Here is a 21,821-nt window from a genome sequence, read left to right as displayed (position 1 = left end):
GCTATATTAGCCAATGTCCGTGAGACATGTGGCAGGAATGAAAAAGGTGTGTTAAGCCATGGAGATACGGGGGGCTGGTCCTTCCTACAGCATAATCTAACCATCCTGACTGACACACCAGCTAAGTGAGAATCCCATTTCAACGATTCTAGAGAAGTCTATGTCATACACTTTCAACCGCCAAGAAGAGCCATAATCTGATAGGTTCTACGCAACAGCCTTTTCCTCTCTTTATTTAATGAAAGCAGGGCCCCTTCTTCCCTCCATCTTTGAGGCTCTCTGCCAAACTCAGCCAAGGGCAACACACTCCATTCTGATACCAGAGAGTTTACGTCTGCATCCCAGTTAAGAAGTGCAAAGAAAGCACCTGGCTGGCTCAGTCAGTGGCGCATGCATTCTTGATCTCAGGGTTGTAAGTTTGAGCCCCACGCTGGGTGCAGAGATTACTTTGGGGAAAAAAAAAAAAAAAAAAAAAGGAAGAAAAGTAGAAAGAAAAACTGATACTAGCTGATGAAGCTAAACAGCCTTTGAAAGATGTATATTTAATTTTGGCAGAGCAGCTATCCTGAAATTTATCTATCTATCTATCTAAGAGTGTATTTATTTATTTGACAGAGAGACAGCGAGAGCAGGAACACAAGCAGGAGGAGGGGGAGAGGGAGAAGCACGCTCCCCGCCAAGGAGGGAGCCTGATGCGGGGCTCGATCCCAGGATCCTGGGACGATGACCTGAGCCGAAGGCAGGCGTTTAACGACTGAGCCACCCAGGCGCCTCTGAAATTTATTTATTTAAAGAAAGAAAGATGGTGGCTGCCAGGGGTTTGGGGAGGATGGGAGTGGGAGCCAGTGTTCCAAGTTTCAGGTCTGCAAGATGAGAAGAGTCTGGAGATGGACGGTGGCGACGGATGCACCACAATGTGAACGTGCTTAATGCCACTGAACGTCGGCACACTTACACATAGTTAAGATGGTATGTCATGTGTACTTTACCACAGTTAAGATTTTAAGAAATAAACAAAAGCACCAAGCCCCACAGCCTAGAGAAGGATAGAGAGAAAAGTCTGCTTACAGCTTTATGAAAAATGTATCCACCAGTCATTTTAACCATTAAGCATGCCTCATGCCTCCAAGCTTCTCCAGAACCTGTCAGTGGCTGAAGGCATTTCCATTAGAGAGAACTTTTCCTCCTGCTGTCCTGTCTCAGCAACACAGCAGTCTCTGCCTTTCTCTGTCATTAAGCCAAATCTATTTCTAAGAAGCACAATTCACTAAATGAGCTTTTTGAAAGGGCTGGTCCCAGGGGCATACCCAGAGCTATGTGTCGGTGAGAGGGTGGGCTAGGTCTACCCTGACTGCTGTCAACATAGAGTTAAGGAAAAAACTCTCTAACAGTTCCTGGCAGTTTACAGGCTTAACAATTCAGAGCAGCTCGCAGAGACCACTAACTTGAAAGAATGTTTCCCAGTGTGGACTCTCCAGGATTTCAAATCTGACATGCTAGAAAAAGCTTTTCAAAGCCACTACCTTTGCATTACCTTCTTGAACCAGGCAAGTTTAATTAGGGACATTAGGTCTACTAAAGGGCTCTCTATCAGAATCCAGTGGTCAAAGGGGCAGGAAGGAGAGACTCCCCCCCCAACCCCCGCAACATGGTTGTGATTTCCTCCACACTCATCTGCTTCCATTAAACAAACAGCAGCAGACAGGTAGCAAAACTGAATTTTATGATTCTTCCTTTGCCCTCTGGAGATGCTATAAATACTGTATAAAGTTCAGTGAAGGGAATAAGCAAAGTTCTTGCCAACACAGGAATATAATCAGCAAAAAAATGCATTTTGCATAAGAGCCCCTTTGAGTGCAGAGTTAAGATGAAGCTCAGGGCTTCATTATGTATTTAAATAGATCTAGCTTCAATTATCCAACTGAATGGAGGATACTCAGTGATTTCAGATAATCAATGGTTTACGTGAGTAGCAGGAAAAGGGAAATTCATTTTAAACAAGAGAGATGCTAGGGAATATATGCCAGATCTAGGAAACTAAAATTTCAGATAACTTGAGTTTATAGAGGCACAAGAATAATTGTCAAGTAGGATGAACTTCTTTTTTCCATTTAAAAAGAACAAAAAAAGGGGGAATAAAGTTATGTGTTTTTAAGAGGTTAGTTGGGAATGAATCTCCCGTGTGAATTCTTGAAAGTCCTTTTTTTCCTTTTTTTTTTTCATTTTATTTATACAAGGCTTAAGTAAGCTGTCATTTTTTTTTAATTTCCTTAAGTAATAAAAAGGGGCTCAAACTCACGACCCCAAGATCAAGAGTCGCATAACTCTACCGACTGAGTCAGCCAGGTGCCCCAGTAAGCTATCGTCTTTAACATCTGTAAAGAGAACTTAATATGGGGCTCCCTTCATCCACTGCACAAAATCATACAACTGGGCACTCCCCCTACCCCCCACCTAGTACTCCCTCACCTCCCTAACCCCTCACCCACCTAAGGTAAATCCTTTGGAGAAGAGAGGGTCCAGACTCTAGGAAGACAGGCATAAAAGGAGGAAGCATTTGCTGCAAATGAGAATAAATGAAAGCCTGCCCAGTAAATGGCAATGGCAGGATTCATCTTTGGCAAAGCTGAGTAGCCCAACAGAAAAGACCAACAAATACTGTCAAATGGACACCCTCAACAAAAAGGTCTTACCATCTGTTCATGCTGTAAAAGCCCCCAGTAGATGGCCCAAACAATATCCAAGCACTTTTTTGGTATCTCACATTTAAATATGATCAGATAATCAAGGACCACCAGTCATTTGATGAAAGCCTCGAGCATGAAAGGCAGAGACCAAAGCACAGAGAAGAAAATGCATCACGAAGAAAGAGAAACAATGCCTGAGGCCACGAAAATTTCCAGAAAACCCAGTAACACCCTTCCTCAGAGAAAGAGACACAAAGGAATCCAAAGCTATAAACAAACAAATGCACAGGTTACAGTGAAAAAGGAACAATGAGGGAGAAAGGAGGGAAGAAGGAAAAGGGAGGGAAGGATAGAGGGAGAGAAGAAAGGAAAGGAGGAGGAAGGGTAGGAGGTAGGGAAGGAAAGAGAAAACTAGAAAGGACAGGGAGGAAAGGAAGAGGAGGGGAGGCGAGGGAGAGAGAAAGGGAGAGGAAGAGAGAGAACAGGAAAGCTTTTAGGAATAAAAAAAATAACTAAAATTAAAATCTCAACGCAAAGGCAAATCCCTTTGAGAAATCATAACCCTGGCGATAGAAAATTATTCTAAAACTTCAAAAGAAAATAAAGCACACACAAGATAATCCGAAATGGCACTGGTATCAGAATATAAGTGAACAAAGGGGAAATAATTTTCAAACCAAAATTCCAAATTATTCAAAGGTTATTCAAGTAAAAGGTAAAATGAAGACATTTTCAAATATGAACCATTTTACAGGAAGTTATTATGGGTTTATCTGTTTGTTTTCATAAAAATGAAGGAGAAAAAAGGAAGACTTGCAATCCAAGAATCTAACTAGGGCAATGAAGGGAAAACCAGGGTAACTATTATGCCTGAGGCCCAGAGAACAAACAGATTGGAGCAGGATAAAGGGTCAGCGAAAGGCAGTCTCCAGGGAACAAAATAGTACAAAGTGACTAGGTAATAAATTGGAGATTTAGAAAATACTGCTAAAATAAGCACAAAAAATAAGTAAATGGAGCAGAAAAAAAAAAAAAAGGCAGGCATTAACTACAGGGGAAAAAAAAACAAAAAGTTGCTCAAGAAAGGAAATAAAATGATGGTACACTATTTGGCCCAGCAGCTAATATTATTTATATGGTCATAGCAGCACGGAACATCCTAACCGTATAATAGAGACTATTAATTTATGCCTAAAGGTTCATATAATGACATAGGAACATGAGGAAAGGAGAATTCATATATAACACAACTAAATATTCGTCTATCATCACAGAAAGTCAGCAGCTAACGCCTAAAGTCAATTAAGAAATACTGTAAACTTGTTAATGAGAAATGAGGGTAAATACAAGAAAAAAAAAATCCAACCAAACAAAAAACCCTAGCTAAAATAATTGAGCATAGTTGCTTTGGGGGCCTGAGGCTGGGGGAAGAGGTAGAGGATGAGAAGAGAATTCCACTTTAAGTCTTTTAAGGTTAATTGAATTCTTTAAAACTATGTGCTCGTATTGACTTCATACAAATTTAAAATAATGTAACAAGGAAGACAAATACTGTTAGTAACATATTATTTGGATAATACATAATAGTATACAGATTATATACTAAAATCTAGCTCAGCCACCATTACATCTCTGCACTGTACTTTTAACATATGTGAGGAGACCTCTGAATATGCTAATAGTAGGGCATGTGCTGTAAATGATTACCAGCCCTGTGTATTCATTTTGTACTTCAACATCCACACTCTCCATCAGTACCCTCCTAAGAGCTAGGCAAATGGGGCCCCATATTTTGAAAAGACCCCTTCGGATACCTGAAAAGGACAGAGTCCAGAATAAATACCCAATCCTCCCCCCGCCCCGACCCCTCGCCCCCTCCACTTTCTCCCTTTCAGGGAGCTCTCTGACCCTGTATTCCATATGTGTTATCAGTAAGATATGCTAATGTGCTCCTGGACATGAGTCTATGCCTAGTGGGTTGTTCCCATCTTTCACCAGGTTGCATGAGATGAGCCACCAGAATGGTGTTGACAAAGCTGATCTGGGGTTAGTCAAATTCTTTATATAGATAAAAAAATTCGCCTGGGGCTCCATATATCTTAGGAGTTTACCCATCTTCACAACTAATCCATGTCAAAACCAATGGTAAATATTTCTAAAGTGGCTAGCTAGAGGCAGGGAGATGATCGATGGTGATGGGAAAATAGGACTTAGCTACAGACTAAGGCAACATTTAAACCCAGAGAGAACTAAGAGAAAACATCCAGTTTGTCTTATCTGCAGAGAGCATGAAGAGGGAAGGTCAAAGTAGGATCCAAGAAGATTTCAACAAGTTCATTAGAAGAGCAGAAACCACAAACATGAGATTTCAAAGAAGTAAATTTAACTTCTGCATTTAGAGTTCTTGAAACACCTATTAAAATAAGACGGAAGAGACCTTGTAAGAGTTGATGCCATGGGTATGATAAACCACAAGCTCAGTATGAGTCAACAGTTTGGTGTGGTTCCTAATAAATTAAGGAATTGACACTAGCATTGTGGAAGAAAATGGGAAGAGCGACTGTAGGCAGGCTGCACAGGACTGTTCTCATGGGGGACACGTTGTTCCAGAACTATTTACAAGGAAGAACATCAACGGTAAGACCTGAATCGTAGGGAGAATGGCTCAGAAACCTTACACAGGGAAGCCTAAACAGAAGACATGGCAGGAGACAGATGAGAGCTGTTTTCAAGCATCTGAAAGGTTATGAGAAAGAAGAAGACAACTTGCTTTAGACTTGGAAAACATAGGGAAACAAAGGAAAATGACAAAAGCCACCACAAAGAATGTATTATCTCAACATAACAAAGAACTTGATAATTCTTGGAGTTAACCAGCAAAGCAGATGGTTGAAGAGTTGGAAGCTTCCCAGGGAGGGAGGTGGTCATGCAGTGGGCAGGCTGACCAGCTGTCAGGGGCTTTGCAGAGATAGTGCCTACCTTGAGAGCAAGGCTGGACTTTAATCTACTCAAGTCCAAGATACTAAATCCCCTCTGGAGTCTCTTCTACCAAGTCCACTTGATGCCTCCTTGTGAAAGATGATTTCCAGATTTTTCCCTAATCTGGCTGCCCTGGTTCAGGGCATGTGTGCCAGTGACCTTCCATCAATCCCACAAAGAACCAGGTGTGGCACTTCAAGATAACTGTCTGGAGCCTCAGAGCCTAATAACACTCAAAGCCTTAGCCTCTTCACAGGGAAACCACACTCAACTTCTGTAAAGATACGTATTTAAGATACGTATTTATAATTAAAATGAGAAGCGTAACATGTAACGAGCATTTGCTATCTATAAGACATCGGACTTGGATTATGACATCTAATCCCCAATTCATCATAATGGTGTAAATACTGTTCTTTTTTCACTAGTCTCTTTAATATGCATGCTGTACCCTCATCCAGGGGACTTTCTAAATGATAAGAAAACTTTCTATGGAAAGTCAGTGACCCCTGAGAGAGATTTTCTACACTTCTTGAGCTATATCATTGCATGTGATTTTGCTTCCCATCAGGCATCACTCTTACCATAAAAGCCACTGAGCTTTTTGGAAGTGCACATAACATCCACCAGTCATGGACAGAGGAAGGCCCAATACGAAACTGTACCTTGTAGGTGGTAGGCGCTGGTTCTGACTTCCAGGTGGAGGATAGATCTCTAAAATCATTGAAATGCAGGAACCACTGCTGCCCTTTGCAGACAGCGTAGCAATTCTTCCATTAAACTGCTCTAATACTCATGCCCATCCCCACCCCCATCCTGCACACAAAACCCCTTTTCTGCTTTTGCTGGTAACATGAATCTCCCTACCGTGGGTCGATCTGAATAACAGCATCAAATCAGCAGCATATAGGCTCTGTAAACTGTGCACACTGAATTGAGCCCCAGGGCTGGAATAACCTACAAATTATTTCCATAATCGTGGTTGATCTCCCTTGCGTTAACCTCACCCCTCACACACACAGGTTTCTTTCAAACCTAGCCCCTCCCGAGTCATGTGGATTACAATAAGTAGAAGGTAGAAAAAGCCCTCATGGATCCTGAACAGCAGCAATTTCTCCTGAAAAGGTTCGTTTTGTGCTCTATCCCACGTAAGTAGCATAAAAATTTCACCATGACAAGAGCACACAGAGGCTTTCATGAATAAGGTCCTATGTTGCCACAAAGGAATTTTATTCAATGCGACCTATTGGATACTCAGATTGTACCAGCAATTTTATGGCCAGGAAGGTCCTTTCAAAAGGAATTCACATCAGCAGCGTGTATGTAAAAAGGAGAGTATCCTGAAACTGATCAGATTATCATCGAAACTGTGTAGTATGGCAAGAATGACCAAAATATTGAAATATTCCCGATGAGTGGCTTAATTCTGAGAATGAGAAACAGTGCCTTTTGACTGTGGTCAGTGATTCCTGCCCATGTTCTTCTTAGGGCAAATGGTAATAGAAATGGGATAAATAGTATACTTAAGACAATAAAAGACTTCAGAGAAAGAGAGGCTTGGTTTGAATCCAGCCAACACTCAGTTACTGCGTCACTTGGCGTCTAATTATTAGCCTTTATAAAAGCCTGAGCTTCACCAAAGGGGGGGGACACAGTCCCCATTCATTGGTTAAAATATGGATATACAATCCAACTCACTGATTACTGTACGAACTAAATGTGACTTGTGATTTCACTTATATGGGGAACTGAAGAAATAAAACAAATGAGCAAACAAACCCAGAAACAGACTCATAAAGACCGAGAATAAACTGGTGTGTGTGGGGGGGGGGGGGCAGGTGAAGGGGATTATAAACTTCCAGTTATAAAATAAACACGTCACGGGGATGAAAAGTACAGCATAGGGAATATAGTCAATAATATTGTAATAATGTTGTAGGGTGACGGATGGTGACTACACTTACTTGAGCACTGCATACAGAATTGCCGAATCACTATGTTGTGCACCTAAACTAATATAACATGGTGTATCAACTGTACTTAAATTAAGAAAAATTGTTCTTTTTTCTTTCTTTTTAAGAAAAAATTTTTCTAAAGAATTATATCTGACTCACATTGTAAAACACTCTCAAGACGGTGACATACAATAAGGGCTCAGTAAAAGACAGCTGCTGATATAATATAATATTACTATTGTTACTGTTAACATTGTTAGGCATTCCCTCATATACAAGATATCCAGATAATTAATAAGAAGCTATGCCAGATGCAGAAAAACAATGGTTAATAAGCTAAACAGAAGGACATTTTCATGACTCAGGGCATGTAGATTTTTTAAATAGGATACACAAGGCACTATCCATTAAGGAAGACGGGAGAAATGAGATACATTAAATTTAAAAAGTCAGCCTAACAAAGGATACCTTTAACAGAGTAAAAGGCTAGCCACAGAGTGGAAAAAGATATTTGCAATGCATATAATCAACAAGGATTTGATACACAAAGTATGTAAAGAATTGCCATGAATCATTGAGAGACAACACAACAGAAAAATAGGCAGGAATAAGCACTTGAAATAAGCACTTCACAAAAATGATACTGAAATGGTCATTAAACCCTCAAAAAATGTGCTCAGCTTCATACAGATAGCTTACAAGTGAAAAATAAAAGATCTGACAATACCAAGTGTGGACATGGATAAGGAACACTGGGCATTCTCCTAGGCTGCCGATGGGAGCATAAATTATTTCAATCATTTTGGAAACTGTTTGATAGTTATTTACTAAATATGAATGTGTACATTTATCCCATGATACAGCAATACCAGTCCCAGGTATACACCACTAGAAATGTGGACAAACATATCCTGAACACAGATATAAGAGTACTCTAGCAACATTGCTCATGATCCCCCCAAATAGGGATCAACCCAAATGCACCTATGGAAAGGTTGCTACACATCCCGTAGCCTGAATCTATTGCAATTTATACCTGTTATCCTGGCATAATTATTAATGGAGCTGGTATATCTGTCAAAACCATCAAGTCTCTAAAGTGTCCTGATGAGTTCATCAGTGCAAATGGGGAGAGTAAGGACCTCAAAAAACTGCTCCTCTGTAAAATCAGTAACACCGGCAAAAACAGCCAAAATCAACTTTTTCAGACTTCTGGCAATTCATTAGGTCTTGCAACAATCTTAGGTACTTCTTTGGAAAAAGTGATAGCTGAATCTCAGTAAGAATAGCAAGCTTTGAGGACATTTTAGCTTGCCTTAGTCTCATCTTCATCTCCCTATCTCCACAATCATCTGAAAAACAGCAGTCTAGCAATTTCTGAAGGAGGCAATGAGTTCCCACAAAACAGCATTCTCAGAGAACTGTCATTATTTGACCTGTCTGACAGTTCACAGAAAACCTCCATTCACAGGGCTTGTTGCTAAATTGACCTCAGAACTCACTTGTCTTTACTCCAAAGGGAGTTTATGAAAAACAATCAGTAAGAACTGTTTAATATTGCAGCTGCCTGAGGCAGCGATGACAGTTGGGGCAAAAGAGGTAGCTGACCAAGAAACTTTTTAAAAAGCTGAGGAATAAGATATTCATAAGTTATCCATAGTTCTGGAAATCTAGAAAGTCACATACATGTATAGGACTGTACACACATCCACAAAACCCTGAGAAGGCTCTATGCTCACCCCTCTGGCTGATCTTGAGGCTCTGTGCAAGCAGAGGTGAAGGCTAAGGCAGAGTTGTTACCTAGCTCCCTGACTGCTGAAGACACGGAGATCCCTGGGAAAGACTGGAAGTCTAATTGCTTCCAGGCATCTAAGGAAATCTCTCCAATCATTAGCTGACTACTAAGCTAACTGAGCAGAGGCTTCAGTGGCCACACATGACAAAGAATAAACATTTTATAGATTTCAGGAAAGTCACTTAACAAATAAGCAATAGTGGCAACAATCAACATCAATAAACCCTGGGGGTGAGGGTGGGAAGATCCGGTTTCAAGAGTCACCACATTATATTCTTCAAAATGTAGTTTTCAACCAAGTATGTACGAAACATGCAAAGAAACAACAAAGCATGGCACATACACAAGAAAAGAAGCAGTCAACAGAAACTGTCACTAAGGAAGTTCAGATGGTAGCTTGCTTGACAAAGATATTAAATCAATTATTTTGAATATATCCAAAGAACTAAAGGAAATCATGTCTAAAGAAGAAGTAAAGTATCAGAATGATATCTCACCAAATAGAGAATATCAAGAGAGAAATTTAAAGAAATTTTTTTTCAGAGAACCAAATACAAATTCTGGAGTTGAACTGTAGAATAACTGAAGTGAAAAAATTTTCCACAGGGGCTGGACAACAGGTTTGAACTGGCAAAAAAAAAAGAATCCATGAACTTAAAGTAGGTCAACTGAAATTACCCAGTCCATGAGACAGAACCAAAAAAGAACAAAGAGAGATGAACAGAGTTTCAGTCGCACTTGATGGTACACTTGCACCATCAAGTGCGACGAACATAAACATAATGGAAGCCCCAGAAGGAGAAGAGAGAGATGGACAGGAGGACGACTGGAACAAAGGACAGCCGAAAACTTCCCAAATGTGAATTAGACACAGGCACACACACCCACGCCTGCAAGAAGATCAATGAATTCCAGATAGAATAAACTGAAAGAAATGAATACTTAGAGACATACCATAAACTGTTTAAATAGAAAGACAAAAAGTAGCAACAGAGAAGCGACTCATTTAATGCACTGGTTTTTAATTTTAAGTAGGCTCCACCCCCAACATGGGGCTTGAACTCCCGACCCTGAGAGTAAGAGTCACATGCTCTGTGGACTGAGCCAGCCAGGTGCCCCGAGAAGCAACTCAACTATACAAGGGATCCTCCTAAGATTCAAAGTTGATTTCTCATCAGAATCCATGGAGGCCAGATGGCAGCACAATAGTATTTTCAAAACACTACAATTAGACTTTCAATCAAGAATTCTATATCCAGCAAAGTTATCCTTCAAAAATGAAGGAGAAATGAAGACATTCCCAGATAGACAAAAGTGTCCTGGCTTGGATGATAAAATACACATATTCACTCTACCCAACTAGTCGCCTGCATGTGTGTATATGGGTGGGGAGTGGCTTGTAGGGTGCTAGAAACTTCTGTTTCCTGACCTAGGAGGTGGTTACGTATTTACTCTGTGATACTTCTTGGAGCAAAACATTTATGTTTTGTACACTCTTCTTTACGTGTTTTATATCACTGATTTAAAGAAAGAAAAAAACAGATGTTTTTGCCTGTTCACAAATAAATGACTACTTTCTTACTTTAATTGCCCAAATGGAAATAACTTACGGCCCAAACCTGGAAAGTCGGTGAAATCACCTATTACTCTTTTCCATGCCTTTGATCCAGCTCTGTCTTCTGCATGGAATATTCTGTCCATTTCGCCCAATTCATCCCTATTCACCCTTTAACATTAATGGTCAGGCTTTCCTACCCTACAAAGATCTATCCACGTGTCTTTCTCCCACATCACATGTGAACAATTTGAAGAGTAGGAACTGTGTCAAAATCTTCTTGTTCTCAACAGCACTGTGCAAAGCATGTAGGCAGCATAGAGTAAAAGTGGTAGGAATTCATGCATCATGGAAACACATGAAGGAAGTCTTCCTAACTAACACAACAAAAAGTTCTGGTAGAGTGCACCACAACCAACCAAACCCAAACGATTCCCTACAAAATTAAATGCTAATCCTGAAGTGATTAGCTGGTTAGTATTTTTTAATACAATTAACACTCAAACTTCAAGAACACTGAGTACAAATTTCTGATAAGATGAGGAAGAGAAATTATCTGGGTATAACTAATCATTTCTGGGATGTCATTATTTTACTTTATGAGTAATATTAGAAGAGAACATTATGGTAAAAAATTTTGACAGCTCAAATAATTTCTAAATTAAGGAATTCATCATCTCTTTCTAAGTCTCTACACAAATGGTATTGAGTCTACACTGGCAAACAGGGCAAGTTTCTCGAAGTCCACTCATGCTCTTCCCTGGGCTTCCCTTAGCACACTCTGGGTGAGTTCTCTCATTTCTGAATTCAATGTAAATGTGTATTTTGTCATTGATCGTTCTTGTTTTTATAATGAGCAAAAAGATAAAACCCAGCACTAAAAAGAAAACAGGGTGGGGTACATAGGAGAGGAAGATATCTGGTTCAGAGGTTTGAAATGCCCTGAAAGGAAGTGCCCAACAAACCTGAAAGAGGAAGGCATCACCCAGGGAATTGCTGAGGCAGAAGACGAAGTCCTTCTTGGGGTGCTCAGGCACAGCCTGCACAATGCTGTTCTCCACCCAGACGGCATGCTTAGGGATGCTGTTGTGGTCTATTCCAGACCTGCCGTCGCTCTCGTAGAAAAAGAGTGTGCACCCTGAGGAAACAAAACAGGGGTCCACATGAGTGTTCAGTGCTTGTACAATGAGAGGTCGGTGGTGGAAACTAGCACTTCTGTCCTGTCACAAGGAGAGGGCTGCAAATTAAAGCATGTGGAAACCTAGAGAGTAAAGAGAATGAGGCCTTGCTTGTCTTGAAGTCTTGGATGGACTGAGAGAAAAAGACAGAGAGAGCGCATGAGCAGGGGGAGGTGCAGAGGGAGAAGCAAACTCCCCGCTGTGCAGGGAGCCCAATGAGGGACTCGATCCCAGGACCCTGGGATCATGACCTGAGCCGAAGGCAGATGCTTAACCGACTGAGCCACCCAGGTGCCCCAAGAGGCAAAGACTCTTAAAGCACAGTTTCTCAACTCACACGAAACTCCCTCCATGCATGTCCTCAAGTTCTTTAAGACCCTCGCTTTCTCTTTTAGAGTGTTTCATTACAGGCATATGGCAGTTTTACGGCTCCTTCGGCCAGTGGGGGCTAGAAACCCGGCTCCACGGGTCAGAACTGCAGGTTTCATGGCGTGAGGCCTGACAGTCAGTAGGGAACCACTGGACTCCCTTCCCAATAGCTCACATGATATACAACCAGGCGACACAATTTATTGCGTTTTTTGGCTATGCCCTTGGAGAAAACCATTTATAATATTAGTGTTAGGTATTTTACGGATAAGGAAAGAAATGATAGGTTTTTGATCTCAAATACACCCTACAAAATGTTCTTCTACAAATAAACCATGTCCCTGTTCCTACTGAAAGAAGAAATGGCATGACACATGCCATATGAAGGCCTGGGGGTGGGGGTTCTGGAAGCCTGGTCCACGCTTAATTGCACTGTGAAACTAATGAGACAGTTACAATAAAAACCTCCCAGAGATTTGTGGCAAGGTGGCCTTAGCAGATACCCTCCATCGTCACCTAAACATAAGACTCACTTTCATAGTAATTACTAGCTGAACATTTACTGCCAACTAATCAAAACCAATTTCAGGGGGAAGCCTGTGTCCAACTTTATGAGCCTTTCTTAACTCTGTCGGTTTTCAACATCTTAACCACCAGCAAGGGCCACACTTTAAATGTGAATAGCAAAGTCCTTGAAAGTACAATCTACGAGTTTTCATAGAAAGCTACAATACAAGTTTTCATAAAGCAAATTTGCTCCTATGTGATTAGCAATGTGGAATGATGGGGATCGATGGAAAAGTCCCATGAGTTCAAAGGCAACGTCTCCCAGCCCATCATATTTCACATCTGCAGGTTAACAGCTGCTGAGTGCAAATCCCCAAACTCAACTAAATGCCATGTCCACTTGTGTCACAATTTCTCCCTTGGCAGAGTTTCCCAAAAGCTTTCCTTACAAGTCCTGTCGTATGGGCGCCTGGGTGGCTCAGTTGGTTAAGCGACTGCCTTCGCCGCGGGTCATGATCCTGGAGTCCCGGCATCGAGTCCCGCATCGGGCTCCCTGCTCAACAGGGAGTCTGCTTCTCCCTCTGACCCTCCCCCCTCTCATGTGCTCTCTCTCTCTCAAATAGATAAATAAAATCTTTTAAAAAAACAAGTCCTGTCATATGGTGCTCCTGAGCTTTATGATTTCTTCATCACTGTCTTGGTCTCAAGAATTCAGGAGTTTCAATTCTTCTTTCTACCTATTCAAGTTATATTTACTTTGTCCTTAAAGGCGAAGTCCCACATTTTCTATAGTATTTATTGTTAAAAAGTAAGATGTTAACTATGTGAGTATTTTTAGCCGGGTATTTAGTTATCTATCTATCTATCTATCTATCTACCTATCTATCTATGTATCTATCTATTTAGTGTTGGGCTAAAAAGTTGCGTACACAGAATTCTGCCCCAACCTTATTCTTCCCATAATCCCTGTTATTTTGAAGGTCTCAGGTCTTTTCAGAAACACATATAACATACTGCAGAATTATCTGTACCTATTTTCACTTCTTAAGCTAGCATAGATTGAGAGATAAATATAGGAAAGAAAATGGAAAGGGGATGCTATTTTCCTCCAAATCGGAGGTTCTTGAGGTGGGGCAATTTTGCCCTTGAGGTCAAAGACATCTGGTGATGTCTGGAGACATTTTTGGTTGTCACTGGGTGTGGGGGGAATGCGGGGAGGTAGGTGCCACTGACATCCAGCAGGTAGAGGACAGGGATGCTGCTAAACATCCCGCTGTGTCCCGGATAGCATCCCCACAACAAAGAATTATCTGGAAAATGTCAATAGTGCCCCCGTTGAGAAATCCTGCTCTAATCTTTAGGACTAACATGACACTAATGATTAGCAGATTCTGAACAGAAAAGGAGCAACACAGCTATACCGTAGGTTGAGGAGAGAGAATGAAGCCTGTGGATAATGAAGAGGAGCCATCCGCAAACCTTGGCATGTACGAACGTTGAACATTTTACAGTCTTCTCAAATTGCTGTTTTTATAATTTTGCAATGTTGGTTTACAATCACCCATGACAGTAGGTGGTTAAAATCGGCTTTTACTCTAACTTTCTGCTTGTTTCGGTGTGAAGATTAACATGAAGCAGCAAATCCAGGAAGCGCATCTCCCTGAAAGCAGTCCATTTGCCTTCACCTTCACTTGAACGTCATCTGTATGCTCAATGGTTGCCGAAAGAGATGCCCCAGAGATTAATTCTAAATGAAATCTTTTTTTAAAAAAAAATTAATTATTCTGTCTAAAGTGGAAGAATCTTTGGAGAAATCTACCTCACAGCTCCTAGGCACTCTGCTTTTTTATTCGATACCCAACGGTTGCCAGGAAAAAGCAGCATGTTCTGCCTCTGAACGGCAAGGACCAGCCCCGAGCAGTTCAGTATATAATGGGAACTCATCAGGATTAAGAAATGAAGGGCTCAGTGGCTCTGTGTTCTGGGCCTGGATCCTGACAGACTGTGTCACTCAAATCTGGGTCACCAAGAACAGGAAGGCTCCCTCCTCTAACAGGCTCTTGGGTTGTTGCTCCAAGATGTCGCACCCTGCCTTCGGGTACCCTTTATTCTCTAAGGCAATGGCAGAAACAAAACAATGCCCTCTTCCACATCCTGAGTAAAAAAAATCGCTTAGTTATTGTTAGTCTATGACACTAACACTGATGTTCTCAAATGTAGTGTAGGAATCACCTGGGAAGCTTGTTTAACACACAAATTCTGGGCCTGTCATGGGCTGAATTATCTTGCCCCAAATTCCTATGTAAAAGTCCTAATCCGGTACCTCAGAATGCGACTGTATTTGGAGTTAGAATCTCTACAAGGGTAATTACAGTAAACTGAGGTCAGAGGAGTGGGCTCTAATCCAATTTGACCACTCTCCTTCTAAGAAGGGGGAATCTGGACACAGACAGGCAGAAGGGGAAGGCCATGGGAAGATACTGGAAGAAGACAGCCATCTAGAAGCCAAGGAGACAGGTGTCACACCAACCCCACTCGCACCTTGATCTGTCCCAGCTTCCAGAATTGTGAAAAGATAAATTTCTTTGGTTAAACCATTCAGTCTGTGGTACTTGGTTATAGTGGCCCTGATACAGGGCAGAAGAATACGCCTTCATTTTTCTGCAGGAATGTGGGCCTGGTGGTGAGCTACCTTGACCACAGGGAATAGATCTGGGAATAGCAGAGCAAGGAGATAGAAGGAACCTGGGACCTGGAAGACTCACAATAACTTCAGATGGTCTACCTCTGATGGACAGGAAGGAAATCAGTTCTATCTCGCTTACCGCATCGTCATTGTGGGTCTCTGTGACATGCAGTGAAACGTTTGGCCTAATTAACAAGCTCCCCTCCTGTCTCACTGACGCACTGAAGCAACACTTGGCACGACCAGTAAGGGAACCAACTACACCTTGCTTGCCCTGCAGGGGTTGACCTGCGCATCACTGTGCAGACTCTATAATGTTCTGTGGCCTCTAGGATTGGATGTTCTCACACCAACAACAGCTAATGAGATTGAGTATCAAATGGTCTAGAGGGTACACCACACCTGGGAAGCCCAGACTTCCTCCTGTGCTTGTCCTTCATGCTTGTTAACCTATTGAACCTGTCCTGCCATATCCTAAACCAGTTTCAAATTTGGCTTGTGCCATAGAAGATCTAAGTGGGCTGGGCTCCAAGTATTCTTTTTAAGACACGGAGCTCACTAATTTGTTACAACTTTTATCCTACTAAGATGTATGTAGACATGCACAATAGTATATACACGTACTTCAAAAGTATGACAATGAATTGCAACATATAAAAGTATTATGCTTTTAATGAAAAGGCAGTGATCTCTCCACATGTGTATGTATCTAAACACACACACATACACACTCTCATATATTCACAGTATGTAACCATGAAACAGTTACTTTGTCACAAACCTAAGATGGTTCAGACATTCTATTAAGCACTAGGCTGAACCTTATGAAATTAGTGATATTCTACCATTTTTAACCTAAAGAAACAGTCATTTCATAGGATCCAGATGAATAAGTTTGCCTCCAAAATAGTCATTTTAGGACATACTTCACTAACATGAATGATTAAAAAAATTTTTTTTTCCTTTTAGAACATGTCCCTCAAAACTGTCACGAGAAGCAGCTGTATATACAAGGAAACTCGATGTGCAGTGTTCCTCTGGCTTAACTGTGAACAAGTAAAGAAAACAAAACAGCGCTGGTGCAGAGGGGGACGTGAGGAATTACTGAACAATCAAGGATCAGAAAGTTTCAGTTAGGAGAGATGATTACGTTCTAGAGATCTGCTCTACAGTCCACGATAAAGGCACGTACATCTAAAAATGTAAGCAGGGAGATCTCATGCTAAGCATTCTCCTAACAGTGAAACACAGTTGGTTAAAACCGGTATAAAATACAAACGCCATGTCATCACAAAACATCCCGTACGCAGGTGCACCACGGCGTGCAAGGTGCACCATGGCGCCATGGCGCATCACGAACGGGGGAAGGGGCGCTCCCTCTCCTTACCTTTCAAGGACACCCAGTAGTGCTTCCACTTCCGCCGGGTGGCCGACTCCACCTTCTTGTTCTTCTTGTGCACCAGGAAGTTCTTGACGGCCAGAGCCCCGGCCTTGCGCACCGTGCCTTGCGCGGCCGTGAGCAGGATGTCCGACTGGCCCGGGGAGCTCAGGGTGCCGCTGCTCTGCTCGTCGCTATGCGCCGAGCCCGCCTCCTCCAGGCTCTCGCTGTTGGTGGTGCTCATCTCCAGCTCCCGCCGGAAATTCTCGTACACCCCCTGGCGGGCCGCATCCCCGGTGGAGCTGCTGCCGCTGTCGCTGCCCACGAAGGCGCGGCCAGTGGGGGGCGAGTAGCTGGAGTTGGTGGCATTGGAGCGTCTGGACAGGAGGTCTGTGTCTGTGGCGGCCCCTTCGATCCCACTGTCCGCAAACTCACTGCCCTCGCCGGCGTTAACATCCTTGGGAGCAGAAAGGGAGAAAAGGAGGACAGCCATCACGCAGAGAAGTAAGCCAGGGACTGTGTAGCCTGCAGAGCTGCAGGGGATCCACAGGGCACTGCTGCTCCTGACCTGTCCCAGACCAATTCCTCCTCAACCCCCGGACCCGCACAAACCCAACTTACCCAAGCACAGTGGCTTGGGTAAAACCATGAAGCCGCCCTGGCATGAATGCCAACAATCTGGAACGTTCAAGAAATATATACTAAAAAACAAGGAACACTTCCAAGAGCTTATCATTTATTGGACTTAGATAATTACCTAACTGGCAAGTCAGCTATATATTCTCCCAGGGCCATGCTGAGAGAGCTCAACACCCTTGCCCTCATCAGCCTGCCCAAAACACCGGGAAATTCTGCAGGCTGATTAGCTGTTGCAGGGGTAGGGGGTTACAATGGGTAACAAGGTCTTTGCAGCTACCCTTTCTTATAAATAAATAAATAATAAATAATAAATAATAAATAGCCTGGTTAAGAGTCTGTTTTAGAATGCGGCCACTAAAAAGATAACTAGCGCACCGCCTCACCCACTCACCCAGCAAGGACCCAGGTCCCACGAACAGGCAAGAGTCCTCAGGCTGTAATCAGCTTCACTTCTTGAAAACAAGCAGCCTCTCACTCTGCATAGAGCTAAATAAGTCTGTGGGGCCCACAGCTCCAAGGCAGGCTCTCCAATTACCTTGCCCTTTCAAAGCCGGGATGCTAGGAGCCTGAAGCAAGCTACTCACTGCCCCTGGGCCAAGTGACAGCTTAGGGCAACTGCCAACATGCGGGGGGTATCGATTCCCAGTTTAAAAACATTTGGAAGTTGCAAAGCACTGTCTCTGCTCTCAAGCTGAACATTTCCGGGACACAGGTCTGTTAAAATCAGAAGCTTAATTACTCTAAAGTGCTACAGGCATATCCATAAACAATAATTAAATAATGGTAGTAATCAAGGAGGGATAATGACAACAATATTGGACAGGCCAGCTCAATGGTCTCATGGATGAGAAATTAGACTGATTTTTCTCAAAGGAAGACAACAGGAACAGGGGTCTGACATAGGAGATGGCAAAGTAATACAGTTTGGGGATTTAACCACTTTTGAGCCTTCAGTCATACAAGCATCCAATTATGGTTCGAAAATGTACAAACAGACTATTCTGAGTTGGCATAAAAATGAGTGCTTTGGGCTCAAATATTTGCTGAGAGGCAATGGGGCAAAATGAACCAAGCCACAAACTGACACGGTCCTGCACAAGGCCCGGATGGGTGCTATGCCCGTATCTCTAAGCATCTCACTTGGTCAATTCAAAGTGAGGGCCTCAAACTTCACTTCACCTTCGTCATGAAGAGATACTAAGTGAACAACTAAAAGATGGGCATAAACAGATGTGACAAGCAAGAGGCGACACAGAAAGACAGATGCTGCATGATTCACTTATATGTAGAATCCAAAAATGTTGAATTCACAGAACAGAGAGTGGGACAGTGGTTGTCAGGGGTGGGGGGGGTGTGGGAAATGGGGAGATGGTGGTCAAAGGGTACCAACTTTCAGTTATAAAGTTAGTAAGTTCTAGGGGCACCTGGGTGGCTCAGTCAGTTAAGGATCTGCCTTTGGCTCAGGTCCTGATCCCAGGGTCCTGGGATCAAGCCCCGCGTCAGGCTCCCTGCTCAGCAGGGAGTCTGCTTCTCCCTCTCCCCCAACTCATGCTCTCTCTCTCAATAAATAAATTAAATAAATAAATAAATAAAACCTTTTAAAAAAAGTAAGTTCTAGGAATCTAATGTGCAGCATTGTGGATATAATTAATACTGCACTGTATATTGAAACTTGCTAAGGGAGTAGATCTTAAGTGTTTTCACCATACACACAAAAAAAGGAATTATGCGAGGTGATGGATGTGTTAATTAACTTGATTGTGGTAATCACCTCACAATGTATACATATATTAAATCATTACATTGTGCACCTTCAAAACAAACAAATAAAAAACCAACAACAAGGAGAACAGTATGCAAAGGGAGGAAAATGAATAATTTCACAGTAGATGGATCTGGCCAATACTACCTCAGCCAGGTGTTCAAGGTTAACTGGGAGCCCTCCTTATTATTTAACACTGTTCTTAAAAAAAGAAAGAAAAGAAAAAGCAAGGAGGGAAGACAGCAGCAGGAAGTAGTTAAGAGAGCTTTGGGGGACCAACTGCATTTCCGCTGGAGTTCAGATCCCTGGGATTTCGAGGGGCTTAAAGAAACTGTGGGTGTGGCTCAGGGGTGCAGCCCCATAACTGCTCATCCCATCACTTTGCCATCTGCCGTCCCACTGGGGTCATGAAGGACCCAGATCCAGTGGGTAAAAATTCTCCATACAGACAGGAAAATATGGTTAAGAACCCCCATTTCTCCCGGCAGGGACATTGACCATGTCAACAAGACAATAAGTAACTTTGCCCCAACGGATGACTGAAGACAACCGTGAGTCGAGGGAGATGAAGAGTGTGTGGATTTCCTAAACATCTGGATTCATTTTCATGTGTCTCAGTCTTTCCCTGGAAGAAACGAAGCATCAGTTACAAGTTCCCCTCTAAAATGAAAAGAGGTGAGAAGCATCTCCATTTAAGACAGGGAGAGAGAAGCTATGCCAGTAACCTCCCTGGTCCATAAGAGAAAAAAACCTCAGAACAAGGGAGAGAATGGACTCAAGGCATCTTGTAATTCCCAGAGCTCTAGAATAGGAGGGAACCTTGCAAAGCCATCCCCTTGATTAATGGCTGAGGACGCTGGGGCTCAGAAAGTCACAAGCCTGGCTGGTGGCCGACTTGGAGTCAGAACCCACCTTTCCAACTATTATATGGCAGCCCCAATGCTCAGTTGTAAGTAGCACCTGGCCAGGTTCTGTCTAAATAGTCAACCCCATGCCTCACCCTTTTTTGTCAACAAGGCCCTTTCCAGGTTTTCCCAGCAAAAGCTAGGGGACTATCTATCTGCCTTGACTTGCCAGGCAAAGAGCTCAAATCTCAAAGTGGAGATAAAGGGCAAGAGGAGATGAAAGAGGAGGGAAACACACACACACACACAGACGAGACCGGCCAAACCCTCAAGAGCATGTGTCTTAACAGCCTCTGACTTTCCCACAAACCATTTACCCCTCTACAGAATACCTTAGGGCCTCTATAGAAACTAAGAGTTAAGGCCTCGGTAGACACTCACCTCCTCTCTGCCAGACCTCAACATCTGCTCGTGCTGCTATAATCTTGCCATGGCCCAGGCTCTGTGTGCTCAACTCTGGGATGGCCACTGACCTGAGCAAAGACGTGATTACTCCGGCTAAGAGGCCTGCAGGCCCTAGCTGAGCTTCCATACCCTTGGAGCACACAACCTGTGTAACCGCTGGGGAATGCTCTGGATCTATTATCCAAGCCGACTCCACCTTGTCTCCACAAGTGGCTAAGCAGGCTCGGTGCTAGACGTCCCCCACTGATATGTCACCCAGCCTGTTGGGAAACATGTGCGTTGCCCAGCCCCAGGCCCGATTTGGTCATGAAGCTTGCGACGTCCCAAATACCCGGAGGCCCTGGGCTCGAGCATCATGGGAAATGAAGACTACCTAACCAGAGGCGCTACTCAACACCAGAACAGTCAACGAGAGGCTCGCATGCACCCGCCATCTCCAACGTTAGTGTGGGAAAGAATCATCTGTAGAACCATCTACCCAAATGCCTAAGTGCCACACGAGAAACGCAAATTTAGAGGGTCTCAGAATCTCTAGTACAAACCAAAGCCAGATACTCTGACACAGAGGCTCTGGGTTCACACTTTGTTTTTTGTTTTTATTTTCATGCCAGTTAGCTAACACACAGTGTTGTGTTAGTTTCAAGCGTACAGCATAGCGATTCCACATTTCCCATACGTCACCCTGTGCTCACTGGATTCACACCATGAAAAGAGCAGACATCCATCCCTCTAAGGCTGCATCCCAAACGCCCATCACTCACAGATGTCATGCCTATCTCTGCAATGCACCTCCCAACAGCTCAGAAGAAAGGCAGCGCCACTGTGACGAGAACATTCCTGATGGTCATCTTTCCAAGGGGCTCCGCCTCCTCCCCACCGCTCTCTCAAGGACACTTGGCACCTGAGCAAACGGATTCTCCCCATACTCAGAAGCCCCTGAGAACCTCCCCCACTCTTCCCAGCAGCAAGGAATCCAAAAACCAACCCCAGGGAAGCCTCTCACGGGAGCCTCAGTAGCATC

The 21,821-nt window shown here is 43.0% G+C and overlaps 1 protein-coding gene across 5 annotated transcripts in view; it reads right to left on the bottom strand.

Moving 5' to 3' along the window:
• TIAM1 (TIAM Rac1 associated GEF 1) overlaps positions 1–21,821 on the bottom strand; it is a 193,032-nt gene that overhangs the window by 97,436 nt on the left and 73,775 nt on the right. For all 5 annotated transcript variants that reach the window (XM_028114430.2, XM_028114412.2, XM_028114443.2 and 2 more), the window contains 2 exons: positions 17,099–17,546; positions 11,937–12,109 (listed from right to left, as the gene is read on the bottom strand). In XM_028114430.2, the coding sequence (XP_027970231.1) occupies positions 11,937–12,109; positions 17,099–17,546 (621 nt within the window). The remainder of the gene's footprint in view (positions 1–11,936; positions 12,110–17,098; positions 17,547–21,821) is intronic.

The sequence above is a fragment of the Eumetopias jubatus genome, unplaced genomic scaffold (assembly GCF_037043125.1).
Source record: "Eumetopias jubatus isolate StellerSeaLion01/CBP00866 unplaced genomic scaffold, mEumJub1_p1.0 scaffold_1, whole genome shotgun sequence".
Lineage (NCBI taxonomy): Eukaryota > Metazoa > Chordata > Mammalia > Carnivora > Otariidae > Eumetopias > Eumetopias jubatus.
The sequence above is the reverse complement of the archived record's forward strand: the minus strand, read 5'-3'. Positions and strand labels throughout refer to the sequence as shown.